General features: G+C 42.6%; 1 protein-coding gene across 3 annotated transcripts in view; it reads right to left on the bottom strand.

Annotated features, from left to right (window-relative positions):
• EPHA6 (EPH receptor A6) overlaps nt 1-13131 on the bottom strand; it is a 348542-nt gene extending 335411 nt beyond the window's left edge. For 2 of the 3 annotated variants that reach the window (XM_081859642.1, XM_081859643.1), the window contains exon 1: nt 11128-13131. In XM_081859642.1, the coding sequence (XP_081715768.1) occupies nt 11128-11233 (106 nt within the window). In that variant the 5' untranslated portion in view covers nt 11234-13131. The remainder of the gene's footprint in view (nt 1-11127) is intronic. The other variant, XM_081859644.1, reaches the window with a different exon arrangement.
• Between the last annotated feature and the right edge of the window lie 1242 nt (nt 13132-14373).

Below are 14373 nucleotides of genomic sequence, written 5' to 3'. Positions count from 1 at the left end.
AATTCTTCATCTACCCTGGTCATTCCACCCCCACCCCTTTGTGCACCTAGTTCCCAATATGTATTTGCTATTGTTTGTAATAGTATTTTAAATACATGGAATCTCATTACACAATTCTCTCTCTCTCTCTCTCTCTCTCTCTCTCTCTCTCATATTCACAAGATACCTAGAATGAGGATAGAATAATGATTTCATTTATTTATTACCCTAAAGTGCCAAGGCAGGTTACAACATTAGAACACAACCTTAAAAACAGTTTAAAACAACTTGCAACAATAATAAAAAAGCAAAATCAGAGAGAGGGCCAAGCTCTCTGCCCTCGGTCTGGTATTTTGTGGTTAACAAAATAAACAAATAAAAGATAGCCACCAGAGGGTGCTGTTCACCACCGTGAAGACCACAACCAAATGCCAGGAAAGGAGGGGTTGCGTTTAGGAATGCTCCCTTTTGAGCCAACACAGTTCAACATGTTGAGCTCTTGAGATGATAGCTGTCTCACATGTTCTCACTCAATCATATAAATATACTCTTTGATGGGATGAATTTGACATGACTTTATCCAGTAGGCTTCATTTTAGGGCTAAAGCAAGTGTAACTTTAAATGTGTGCATTTATTTAATGTGACTGTTTTTTTACTTTAGCAGCAGCTGGGGGTGGGGAGAGTAGGATCAGGATTACATTGCAAAAGGAGGAGGCATGGGCCCTGTTCCCTTCCTCACAATTAAAGTCACCTTCTCTGAAGCTGCTTTGCTTTAAGAATGACATTTCTATCGACACTAGTAAACAAATAATAATAATAATAATATTTAAAATGTACGTCATTTTAGCTCTTTCAAATGTGCAAAAATCTTTACATATATTATCATGCTGGAATCCTTCCAACAATCCTTTAAGGCAGGCCACAATTATTATCCATATAGAAGACAGGCAAAGCATCATTTGTCCAACGCCAACTAGTATGTGTTCATGATAGATGGGAAATTCAAACCATAGACTTCCTTATCTATTAGGCAATCTTTTAGCCATTACTCTGCATCAGCTCTCTAGGCCTAGGACTTCCTCATTCAGTAAATGTTTCAGTCCTACTGCATTATTTTCAGCACCTGTCATGCTCCTTTAAATTTATTCCAATCATTTAAAAACATAATCATTTCTTTTTCTGTCTATGTTTGTTATGGAACTGAAATTCCCTAACAAACCTAGAAAGAAATTATAATCAAGATAAAACATGCATGTTAAGTGAATCTTCGATATTTACTTACTGTGCTTAATTGCTCCTATTGGTATTTTCGGTTTGTGAAATTAGAGTGTTCTTACCCAATTCTGGAACCTGAGCCCTTTCACCTGAGATTAGGGGTGTTGTGAACTTTCCAGCCAGCAATAAAACCACTGTGGTTTTTTGTTTGATGGTTTTTTTTAAAAAAAATCTTACTCCTTCAAAGGCTTGGCTATTGGTTGAATACTAATAGAAGGGAACTAAAAACAACAACAGTTTGCATGGAGAGCTCACACAGCCAGAAGACCAAGATTTCAAGCTGATTTTTGATGCAGTGCTTGTGCACAGCATTCTGTGAACAATTATCTGGGCTGTCCACAGATCTCTTCAATAGTGGAGGCCAGTCCTTACCTCAGTCACAATTTATTTTTGAAGTTACCACTCAATTAAGACAGAACGAAGAAGTTTACTCCTTTGTCAATACTATTGTTTCACTCTGCCTTGCCACAGATGGAACTCGGCACCATCCATTGATTTACAAGGGAGGGGAAACCATCGAGAAGCTCAGGAAGTAAATTTAAAGAATTAAAGCTTCCGTTCTGTTAGCACAGCAGAGAAGAAAGAGCCATCACCTCATGAATACAAATTTTAAAATCATTTTTTTTTTTGAAAAAAACCCACAACACAAGACCCTGTGGTTTCATGCCGATTAGAATTCTACCTCTTATTATGGGGAATTATGCTTTCAAAGAGGAACTGTAGATACAACCTTTTCTTACACATGACACTACCTCACACTGGGTCAGACTATTTGTTTTTCTAGCCCATATTATCTACTTTTGTGGGCAGTGGTTCTCCAGGGTCTCAGGATGAGATCATTCCATTGCCTGCACCTTATTTCTCTTCTTTACCTTTAACAATTGTAAATCCTAGAGTTTGAACCTAGAATCTCATGCACGTAAAGCATATGCTCAGCTATGATCTCTCCCCATGCCTTGCACGGTGGAACATAAACTGAGTTGTTCAAAAAAGTGGGTTTGAATTTGTACAATATGCAGCTGCAGTAATATGAAGACGATGTCAATAATGATGCTATTAGCAACCTGGCAATGCCTAAATGCCGCTGAAATCAATGAGGCTTAACATTCCAGTGGTCCACAAGTTTACTTCAAAAGCATTTTTAGTGGGCTAAAGAGGGGAAACCAAGACTTTCCCTTTTCTGGTTCACACCCATTACCCCCTCACCCTGAGATAATTTCTGTGCAACTTGTACTTTATCACTAAATTATCTTGAAACAAAGGAGGACAAAGACATTGGTTGCTCAAAGCAGATCCAAGTCGAAACTTTCTTTGTAGCTGACAGAGCAATATGCAAATAGAAATGATTCAGCCCTTTGCATATATTCTTAAGCAAACTGTTTTGTGAAATTAGCACTACAAAATATCCTCATGGAGTGCTTCGTTGTGTTTTTGCTGAGTACAGAAGAAACAGATTATAGAACCTTGAATTTTATTTTATTTTGCCTCCTATCAATTAAAATAATTAATTGGTACTTGCTCAGGTATATTTATGCAGTTAGTGGTTCTACACTTGCAATGCTCCCTTTCTATATTATTCCACCTCAAGGCTATGTAAGTCTGCTTCACTTTTCAACATACTTTGTTTAAGCAAAGTATGTGTAGTGTATCCTTAAGGAGGATGGTGTGTGGTGCTTTTGAGCTTACAAATAATATTTCATAGACTCGATCAGTCTATCAATCTGAGCAGATTTTTAAATTATATGATTGACTGCATGATAATGCTGCCTAAGACTGGCATTTTGCAGAGTGTGGAAAGGTTTGAATAAAGGAACCAACCATTAAATAAAAAGAGGTAAAGGTAAAAGGTAAAAGACCTCTGGATAGTTAAGTCCAGTCAAAGGCCACTATGGGGTTGTGGCACTAATCTCGCTTTCAAGCTGAGGAAGCTGGTGTTTGTCCACAGACAACTTTCTGGATGATGTGGCAAGCATGAATAAACTGCTTCTGGTGCAATGGAACACCGTGATGGAAACCACAGTGCACAGAAATGCCATTTAAATACAAAGAACCAACATGTAAATATGCCTTAGTGCTATCTACAATATAGAACTTTTTTTTTTGTTTATTCATCATTTAGCATTTATTTATTTAACAAAGTACCACCACTGTATATGTAAATAAACATCGGGGGTGGGTGGGGGCACCATGTTCCTCTTCCTGAGTAGACATTCCCCAAAGCATGCAGAATGATTTAATTTAGTCAGTCACTTCAATGACCTCCTTTGGACTCACAGCTAGTGTGCTTATGCTAGGGGAAAGGATCAACTGATTTTTTCTAAGTGCCTGGTCTAGCAATTGAATCTGTATTAATGATTTTGAATACAAGCTCAAGAGTGGTGGTGAATTTGGGCTAACAAGTCTAGAATAAATTATAATCTTCACAAAAAGGCTAGGCATCCTGTCCCCGAATACTATTTCACTCTGATTTTTTAAAAACTTCCTAATAACATTTGAGAATGGAATTCCACCTTGACAGTTTTTGCTGGGGTAGTGGTTAGCCTAGTCATTCCTTCACAATCATACTGCTATTTTTACAATAATTTCCATTTAAACACTGCTGGTTTAAAGTTTCTTGTTTTGAAAACAATCTGTGCTTTGGCACTTTGGGTGTCTTATGGCAGAAAGGCAGCATAAAAATAAACAACAACAACAACAAACCTATAGGATAAACATGATATCTAATTTGAATTTCTTTAAAGTTCTTCCTCTTCATAATACATTTAAGGAAATTAAATTTGTAACAATAAAATAGGTAGTGTAGCTTGGTGGTTAAGTGCATGAGCTATAAGCTGGAAAATTCCTATATTTGCCCTTCTCAACCTTAGATCCCCAGACATTGTTGGACTACAACTCCCATCATCCCTAGCTAGCAGGACCAGTGGTTATAGATGATAAAAGTTATAATCCAACAACATCTGGGGATTCACGGTTGAGAAAGGCTGTTCTAGGTCAATGAATTCACTGAATGGACTTAGGCAAATTACTAAATCTGATGTGCAGCCTATTATTATTTATCTCATTGCTTTTTAGAAAACATCTCAAAGCAACTTACAATATAGTTAAAATACGGTAACTTATCAAGCAGATAAAACCCATAAACACAACAATAAAATATTAAACTTATTAAATTAATGAAGGAATGAAGGTGTTCATCCATCAACAAGAGTCAGAAGGACAAATCAGGTTATAGATCATATTACTGTACATTATGATCTAAATTTAGACTGAAAAGCCAGGGGAAAAGGAATGTTTTTTTCTGGTGTTCAAAAAGCTGCCACTGTTGGTGCTATGCAGGGCTTTTTTCAGCTGGAACACATTGGAATTCAGTTCCAGCACCTCTCAGGTGGGCGCCATTGCTATTATAAGAGAACAAGGATGTTGCTCATGCTGAGGCCTTCATGCTGAGTTCTGGCATCTCTTTTTCTAGAAAAATAGCACTGGTGCTACGTGACTTTCCTGGGGAGAGTGTTGCACAATTGGGGAGGTCCATTGTCTCATTAACAACCTCTGTACCTCCATCAGGGGAAATACCCAGAGAAGATCCTATGATGGTGATACTAAGTACTAGGTAGGTTCATATGGGGAGAAATGTTCCTTGAGATATCAGTGTCCCAAGCCATATAAGGCTTTATAGGTTACAACCACCATTTTCGAAATGAAGCCAGAAACCAATTAGTAGTCAGTGCAGCTGGGTAAGGATTGGTGTTATATGCTCAGAACATCTAGTCTCATTCAGCAATCTTGCTGCCAACCGCTGCACTAGCTGCAATTTCTGAACCATCTTCAAAAGTGCACTAAAGTATAAGCTATTGCACCACACGAAACCCAGACAACAGAAGCTAGGCTATCCCCATCCAAACAGTCGCAGCTAGGCCACCAGCCTAAGCTGATGGAAAACACTCTTGTGTCATGGACGTCACTTGTGCCTCCAGAGACAGGAACAAACCCAGAAGTACTCCTAAGCTGCACACCACTTTCATTAGAGAAAGTGCAACACCATCCAGAGAAGGTTGAACCTTATCTATCTGGTCTAGAGAGCTACTCACCAATACTAACTAAGTCTTATCTGGATTAAGTATGGAATAGTATGGAAACAGAAATATCACAGGGTTGATGCATGGATTAGTGATGGCTCACCTTCATGCAGTAAATCCAACTGATGTCAGTGACATCCATTTTGCCTTGTCACAATTGCCTTTCTCTGGAGTGGGTGGGTGAGTGGTATAAACAATATCACCATCAGGGTGTCCCACATTTATATAGACACCAGAGGAGCAGTTCGGGGTGAAGTCAAAGAGAGATGGCAATCACACAGCATTTTAGTATCATAAGACCCAGACAAAATATGTGAAGAGATTTGAGCTCTTAGGGAAAAAACCACGCACTGTACCAATTTTGCTTAAAGGCTAATCTATAACACAGCATTTATTAGTTAAGCGCAATATAGCAGAGACTGTTTAAGAGCAGATAAGGTTATCAGTGTAGTTTAACTGCAATTTTAGTAGAGCATGTAGACAAATAAAATGCTAGGTCAACTACCTATTTAAGAAATGGAGGTAGCTGCCAGTGCAAGTGTTTATTTAAAAAAATTGCCTAGTATTAGTTTGTTGACTACATCTCTGAGTTATTTTCTGAAAATGTTTTTTTGCTGTGTTGATTTATGCAGATGAGACCAAAGAACAACTAGGGTCAAGGCAACTGACATATACAAAGTTCTGTCTAATGTATTTTGGAACACACATTTAATTATTATGTTGCTTGGCCTAGAGGTAAAATTGGATCAATTCAAATAAGACAAATGGTTTGAGGGGCAGGTGTTGGATGTTGGTGGACACAAATAATGAAGGGGTCAAATCATGCAATTTTGTTGCCAGACTTCTGGGTTAGTGCCTCCGGCAATGGCGGAGCTCCTCCGAACGGGAGGAACTTGCTCCGTGAAAAGTAGGGTCTGAACCGCCACGGCGAAGGCGGAGACCCACTGAAATCACAGGCAGAAGAAGCCTGTGAACTTGGGATTCGGCTGGCACCCTTTGCGCCTCCCCTACTCACGGGGAAACCCTGTTTTGGGGATCCGGAGCGACGGGGGGTGAGCAGCGCGGTGCTTTGAATCGACTGCTTCTTTCACGGAGTGAAGCCGCATTGCTGCTGCCGGAGAGCGCTGACTTTTTCCTGTGGACAATTGGACTTTAAACAACAACCCGTGAGTAGTACGGAAAATTGGATCTTTAAATACCTTAATTTGACATCGAACGGGGAAGGTTCAAAACAGGAAGTCCGCCTTCCCCTTTTGTAAATAGACGGAAGCAAAGAGCTTACAAGTTAAGGTCTTGGAAAGCCTTATGTAAAGGATTAAACTTCCATCGATTGAAATTATTAGACCCCCCCTTGGAAGCAGGAGAAGAGGGGGAAAATTTTGGGCCGTGTATCCTGAAGGAGAGAGTGATTAGAATTAAATTGCCACTGCTCTGAACCTGGGAACGGACTGACAGTGATTGACGTTTTGGGAGAGTTCATTGACAGCGAAGAGAACGGATGTTGACAGTCGGTTGAATAAGAGAAATATATTGTTTCCATTGTCCACTTCTGCGTTTAAAAGGGAGGAAAAGTAACTGAAAATTGAAACCAACTTTACTTTTTGAACTTTCTTTGAAAGGATTGATGCAAGTGGAGACTGTTTCCCTCTAGAGGGAGCTTTTGAAACTGTTACAAGAGTGGAGCTGGGAAATCTCCAGCTGCTTGATAAGAAGTGTGGGAACTAGAGATTGACCTTGGACATTCGAGAATGTCGACAGGAGAAGCCTTAGTAACTGCATTTTGCAAGATAAACTATTTGCTGGAACAGCTTCATAAAAAATTGGATGTTATGATTACTAAAACTGACATTTTGGGACCAAAAGTGAGCACCAATACAGAAATTATTCAGGATTTGACACAGGAATCTATTTTAGCAGGACAAATTGCTGAAAAGGAGAAGGAGAAAGTTGTTGTTGTCGAACCTAAAGCAATACAAGGGGGAGCCTTAGTCTTACAGAGGCAAATCGAAGACTATAAGTCGAGGCCCTTTATGATTGAAACTAGAAAAAGTCAGACTCTGAAGATCGGAGCCTGGCCTGGACTGGAAAAGGAAAGTTGGAAAGATCCCTCTATGCAGGGATTAATTGACTTTTGGAATATGGACTTGGGTCAGGAATTTTGAAATATGCCCTGAAATACTTTATGGATCCTAGCTTTAATTGTGGAAATTTGGCTGACCTGTCGAGAGGGAGTGGAGGTGTCGTTGGATTGGAGTTTCCTCGAGATCCGCTCTTTAGCATCAAAGAATATGAAGAAGAACTGCAGAAGGGATGTGGAAAAGAATTAAGAGCCTCGGACATAAGATCTCCAGGTTGATGGACTGTATGGAGTGGACGGAAGTGTCTGTCAGAGCCCGAGACCGGGGAGAGGAGATGGTGGAAGAAGATTGGAAGATTTAAAGTCTATATATAGAAATATTTCCAGTTACAGATAGGTAGCCGTGTTGGTCTGCCATGGTCAAAACAAAATAAAAAAATTCCTTCCAGTAGCACCTTAAAGACCAACTGAGTTAGTTCTAGGTATGAGCTTTCGTGTGCATGCACACTTCTTCAGATACAAGATACAATATAGAAATATTGTAAAATTAAATGTTTAAATATTGTAAAATTAATGAGTGACAGGAAAATGTTGGAATGAATTTTTATGGCCTTAGTAGAAATGCTATAAAGAGTTAAGCTTAAATAAGTATACTAATTTTAATGGAAATAAGATTAAAAATATGTTAAGACATTTATATGATAGAAAATGGAGAAAGATGGAAAGGAATTGCTAAAACAATTAATGAAAGTGGAATACAAAGAGGGAGGTGAGAGGAGGTCGATGATATAAGGGAATGAAAGTTAGAATATGGGAAAGGTATGATGTATGTTTTTTAAATTGTTTTTGTTTTGTTTTGTTTTGTTTAGTTCATTGCGTTGGGTGATGTGTTGAGGTTGTGTTTTGTATGGTTTATATATTGTATTGTATTGTTTTATTTTTTCTTGTTCTTTTTTTTCTTTCTTCTCTTTTCTCTCTTTTTCCTTTTTAAAAAGTAATAAATATTATTTTTAAAAAATCATGCAATTTTGTTCTCATAGCACACTACATGGGGGATCATCAGGAGATAATTATGCTCAAGCTCGCAGATGAAGGGATATTGCAACATGGGTTTAAATATTTCCTATATACCCCGTGATAGTGCACATAGTGCATTTGAGCAAATGTATTTAGTTTTTTAACGCTCTAGTATGTTGTTGAAAGTAATAGCACAGAAAATGTAAATTTCACCATTTTTTGTTATATTTTTAAAAATATATATCTGGAGAATCTCCTCCCATTTAATAATCAGCAATATACTGGATGTTGTACAGAACACCAGCTGTGCATGGAAGGCTAAGAGTCATTAGTTAGTCAAATGCCATAGGGCTCAAAGCAGGAGTCAGTGGTTCTCTTTAATAAAGGTAGGCACAGCAGTAAATTTTGGTCTGTACAGAGGCTGCCAGAGAGCTAAAATACAGTATACCACAGCTAGTAAAACAATGCTAAATGCATTTTGCATTATGCAAATATGAATGAAGATTAAGATCCACAATTCTAAAATGGCTTTATGATAAGGCATTTAGAATGGTATTTAGGGTGGGCTTGAACATTCATTATGTGTATGATGATAGATGAAGAGACTTATATTGTTTGTTAATGGTGTATCAGTCAATCCATGTTGGGTTGCATGGACCTGTAAAATTGGATCCTCAGTATGAAAACTGAATTAGTTACTGGCAAAATCGAAACCTACAACCGGTATCCAAATTGAAAAAACATACTGCACTTCCACACCTTGGCTGTCTATTTTTTTTAGCTGACAGCAACGTTAGTTACCCAATTATAAATCTCTGGAAATAGTCCTTAAAAGAGAGAGCCTGCCTGCAGCCTTACTTACAGCGGTGCAGATTGATTCTTTCTTTCATCTTACATTATATGTTTCTTTATAGCACTCTCACACGTAGCTCAGTTAAAAAAAAAAAAAAAGGCTTTCCCAAAATAACCTTGCTTTGATGAGCATCTTTTTGTTTTTTGCCCAATGTCTCCTGCAAGGGTAGAATTCTGTACTCTCAGAAATCAATAGAGATTCATCTGTTGACATTCTGTGGCTTTTCCTGTCATCATGAGTATCCACAGATTGCTAAGTAGTAACGAGACTGGTTGCCATGAGGCTCCCAAAAGAAAGAAAGGTAGGATCCAGAATGGCTCAGATGTTACCTTTTATTAGACCAATTATGCTGCTAGGCAGAGTAGAAAGTGCTCAGAAATCTCCTGAGGAGAGCAGGACCCACCTGAAAGCTTTTCTACTGACTCAGCCAACAGAGGTGGTCACTTTAAAAGATTTAATCTGAAACATTTTGGGTTTTGTTTTTTTTAGTGGGACAGCCAATGCAGTCTAATGGATATAGTGTCTGATATTTTAAATGAATTTTATTTGATAAAAAGTATCAAGCCATGAAAACGTACACTACAGTGTTTGGGTTTTAGGACACCTGGGCTGGACTTGTATAAGGGCAAGCAAGACAAAGAATGCAAAAGCATATTGCGTGTTAAAATAATTATATAAAAGATAATGCTAGAGAGGGTGGTAATAGTGAAAGGGCACATGCATGCAAATGGGATAATTAGTTTCAGATGATCACATCTATAAAAGATACCTTTGCTACAGAAAGCTAAGGTCAGGATCCCACTTTGTAAACTGCTTTAGGTTTTATTACAATCCAGCAGTATACAAATCCTGTGAAATAAATGATAAATAAATAGGATCCAAAAAGACCCATGTGCACAGACTAATATGATATGAACTCTCCAAGGTTTCCCTTGCAGTTGCAAGGGCTTGTGCAGATACTGGAGACTATTTTAGAGGAACCCCTGACTTTTCAGGGAAGTAAGAGGCTTCTGTATGAAGATAGGCCTCAGAAGCCTACTGTGTATCTGCAGAAGCAATGCTGATGTCTTCAGAATACCACCCAAAACAAATGAATACTAAGTTTGTTGTTAGGAAGGTGACCAGGGGGTGGGTGGGTACGCTTTCATGGCAATGTGATGAAGGGAAAAAGAAAATGAGCAAAAACCCACAAATGAACCCAGAGGCACTGGCTTTCAGCTTTTTGTTTAGGCTATGCTACTGAAACTGATGCCCTCTGGTTCCCACCCACCCCCAGTTTTCTTAATTACAGTAGTTTAAAAAAATCCCATCCATCTCATATACCTGTAGGAGAAGCAGTGCTTTCCATCAAGCAGTGGTCTGATCTCATGGTCTTTAACTCACTTGAGTAAAACAAGAGTCGTGATGTGTATGCAAACTAAAATGGAGAGCTCCGAAGTTTCACTGAGATTTCTAATCAGCAGCACAGCTTCAGATCACTCTTCAGACTTAGAATAATTGACCCGCCACTGTGGCCAGAGCCTGGGGAATCCTGCAATTACCACCCCGAGTTCCACTTCCTCTCCACCGTGCATGAGAATGCAAAGGCTTCTTCCCACCCCCACTGTCAGCTACCAAAGTGGGGCAAGTCAATAGACACTCGCTGATGAGAAGCAGCCAAGCTTCTGCCAGCCCATCGCGAGGATCCAATAACCCTTCTATGCCTGTGGGGGCTGCCCTTCCCCCCAGCAAACACCCTGCGGCCCTGAGCTGCTTTTTAAAAATATTATTATTATTATTATTGCACATTCAGTCTTGCCTCCCTCTCCAGCGCATCCCTCTCCCTTCCCACCCAACAGTTTCCCTTTACCTTGATTGCTGGAGACGTGGCTGCAGCCCGCCGGACACGCTGTCAGCAGAGGGAAGACCAGGCTAAATTTCCAAAGGAAGAAGCCCCTCATTTCACTGCTGCCCATGGCTGGTGCTGGAGCCCCTTGTCCTGGCCTCCGGGAGAGGCAGGGGGCTTCAACTTCTCTTCCTCCTCCAGGCTAATGGGCAATGCCTGAGGCCCCAAGGGGAAGGAGGGTCCAGGCTACCAGGCGCTGCCAAGCCTGAAGAAATCGCATCCACCTGAGTGAGAGGGCGTCCTGAGCCGAGCCAGGCTCCCTCTGAGCAGCAGCAGAGGCCGAGGGGGACCGTCGAGTTGGGAAGGCGAAGGGCTTGCGAGCAAGGCGAGGAGCGCTCGGCAGGCAAACTTTCCCTGGCTGAGGCGCAGTGTGCGTAAAATCCGTGTGTGTGTGTGTGTGTGTGTGTGTGTGTGTGTGTGTGGAGGGTGGGTGGGGGGAATTGCCCAGCCTGGTGGCGCCCACCTGGCTGCCTTCTTGCGTCTCACTTCTCTTTCAGCCTTGCAGCACCATCCCGTTTACTGGCCGCCAACCCCACAACTGCAACAGCCTCCTGGGGGGCAGCGACATCTTCGCCCCCCTCGCCGAATGCCCGTCCTCCCGGCTGCCCATGAGGGGCAGGCAGCGCCCGGGAGCCAGAATAATTTCCTCCCTTTGGTGGTGGGAAGGTCCCCTCGCCGAGGCGCCTTCTCCGGTCCGCGGCTGGAAGGTGCTGAAACGCTGGACAGCTCCCCGCCTCCGCTCAGCCGTCAAGAAAACTTGCCAGGCGGGATTTCCCAGCCGCCGCCGCCACGGACTCCCTTTGGCTGGGACAGTGGCTCCCTGACGCCAAGCAGTCGCGGATCACACTCAGTTGGGCTGGTTGTCTTCCGCGCGCCTACCGGCATCTCCGCGCCTTCCCATCGCCTGCGGTTTGGGGATGGACCATTCTCTTCCCCGCCCTGCCCTCCTCCTTTGCTTTTCTGGAGGGTGGTTGTTTTTGAAGCCCTGGGCAGGGGAGCTAAGCAGGATCAATATTACCTGGCGTCCGAGCCGGCAGGAGGGCTGCTGAGGTTTTCTGGGCACGCCACATTTCAAGCAGCAGCCACCGCTTGCTGCAGAAATCCCCCCCCCTCTCTCTCCTCCTTCCTCGCCAAAAAAAGAGGGGGGTCACGATAATATTGGATCCTTAAATGGGTGTGTGGGAGGGGAGGGGAGGGAGGAAAGCAAGCAATAAAAGAAATCGGACTCTTGTTGTGTCACCTCCCCAGTTCTCTGGAGAAGAGGTGAGACCGGTAAGTATATGGATGTGTGGGCAAAAGGCAGAGAGGGAAGATGATGCTCTCGCTTAAGCTGAGAAGCTGTGAGCAGCCCGCGGGTCAAATACAGCCTGTTCGGCACTAGAGGGGGTTAGTTGACAAGACAAAAAAAAAACCTCCGAAAACAAAACACAAAAAGGTCTCTCTATTTTGCTTTGGGAGGGCGGCTGTGGCTAAACTTTAAAATTGCATCAGCTTAAAAGGACACTGGTAATCCTTAGGGCGCAGGTGGCAAGTTGCTATCTCCAGCTTTCTCGCCACTCCCAACGCAAGTTGCTTTCTTCCTTCGCTATGGAATTCTTACTTTCCCTTCTTATTTTCTGCCACTCATAGTGCTCAAGGCTAAGGTCACGAGGAAGGTGAGCGATTGGGGGTTGGGTAAGGAAACTGGAGCACTGAATTCAGAAGTTTTAATGTAGGTACATCTCACATCTCACAGCATCGAGGTAAGCATAACTGAGATAACATAAGTGAAGCATTTATTGCATTAGGACGCAGCTGGAGAACTTGTGGCCTTCCAGATGTTCCTGAACTACAATTCCCATCAGCCCAAGCCAGTGTAGCCAGTGGCCAGGTGTGATGGGAACTGCAATTCAGTAATATCTGGAGGCCCATGGGTCCAGATTAGGGGAAATGCTATATAAATACTGTACAGTGGTGGCACAAAGAGAGCTAAAACGTCTGGGGGGAAAAGGGGGGGGGGAAGGAGGGGATTACAATAAGACTGTGAGGCAAAGGGAAGCTGAGTGGTGTAATGACGTGAGAACGGAATGCCTGTGCCAAGATCAGCTGCCCTGAAGTACAGTTGTGTGTTTTCAGCCACTGGAGAGGAGCATGCATGGGTGCTGTGCCCTCCCCGGATCTGGCAGCAGCTGAATGCCACTTGATCAGCACTGATCAGTTGTTTGGCAAGATCAAAATTGGGGGTGGAGGGAGCTCTGGCCAAGGCGAGCCACAGGGCTTAGCTGCTACAAGTGGGGAGAACAGAGGAGAGGCTGATATTGAGGGTACTGGTAGCAGCCCAGCTTTTTGCCTGGGTCAAAGCTTTTGTGTTGCCTGACCTCAGTGAGTATGTCTGCAACAGCTGCAACCTCAGAGGCAGTAGGCTGATCTGCCAAGAAGGAGGGGCAGGAGGAAAAGGCAACCCCCTAGCTAAGTTCCTTGGTGGGGGTGAGGGGAAGAGGACCCCCATAGTCTGGGGCCAGGGAAGGAATGGAGAGGGCCAGGCAAGGGAAGAGGCACCTGATGGTGACAGGAGGAGATGCTAGCCAGCTGTGTGGGATCCAGGATGGTTACAAGTTCTGTGTCTCTTCAACTCCCTGTGAGGAGATGGAGGGCAGGGCTACCCTGCCTCAAGGAAAGCTGACAGGAGTCTCAAGTTGAGATGTTGAGGATTGGGGCAAAACAGAATTGGCAGTAAGAAAGGATCTGGGGGAGAAAGGACAGCCTATGCCATATCCACTGATTTTTACTGAAGAAACGGGTGGGGAAGGTGAAGGGAGAAGGAGGGCACCACTGTTTCAGCCAAGGAGGACCGACCTGGGAGCCCAAGCAAATGAGGAGCCTACCTGGGGCAGTGCTTGGGTGATGGACTGGTCTCAGTCAAAGCAGCATGTAGAAGCTCGCTTCCCTGAGGGTACACCAACACCCCGAAACACCCTCTGCTTGGAGCTAGAGTGCAGGGAGTCCCTAGTGAAGGTAACTAAGGGAGGGGGAGTACAAAGAGAACCCATCCCATGATGCAACAGGTGGATGAAAAAAGCGCACAAGAGCATCACTCTTCAGTGCTTCTCCTATACCTTTGTTTGAGATGCTTTTATGTGTACCTTTTGGGATGCAGGTGGTGCTGTGGTCTAAACCACTGAGCCTTTTGGGCTTGCAGATCAGAAGGTCAGGATTTACCTTTTTTTTATT

The sequence above is a fragment of the Podarcis erhardii genome (genome assembly GCF_964252035.2).
Source record: "Podarcis erhardii genome assembly, chromosome: 4".
NCBI classification, from domain to species: domain Eukaryota; kingdom Metazoa; phylum Chordata; class Lepidosauria; order Squamata; family Lacertidae; genus Podarcis; species Podarcis erhardii.
Note: the sequence above shows the minus strand (reverse complement) of the source record. Positions and strands in the feature narration are given on the sequence as shown.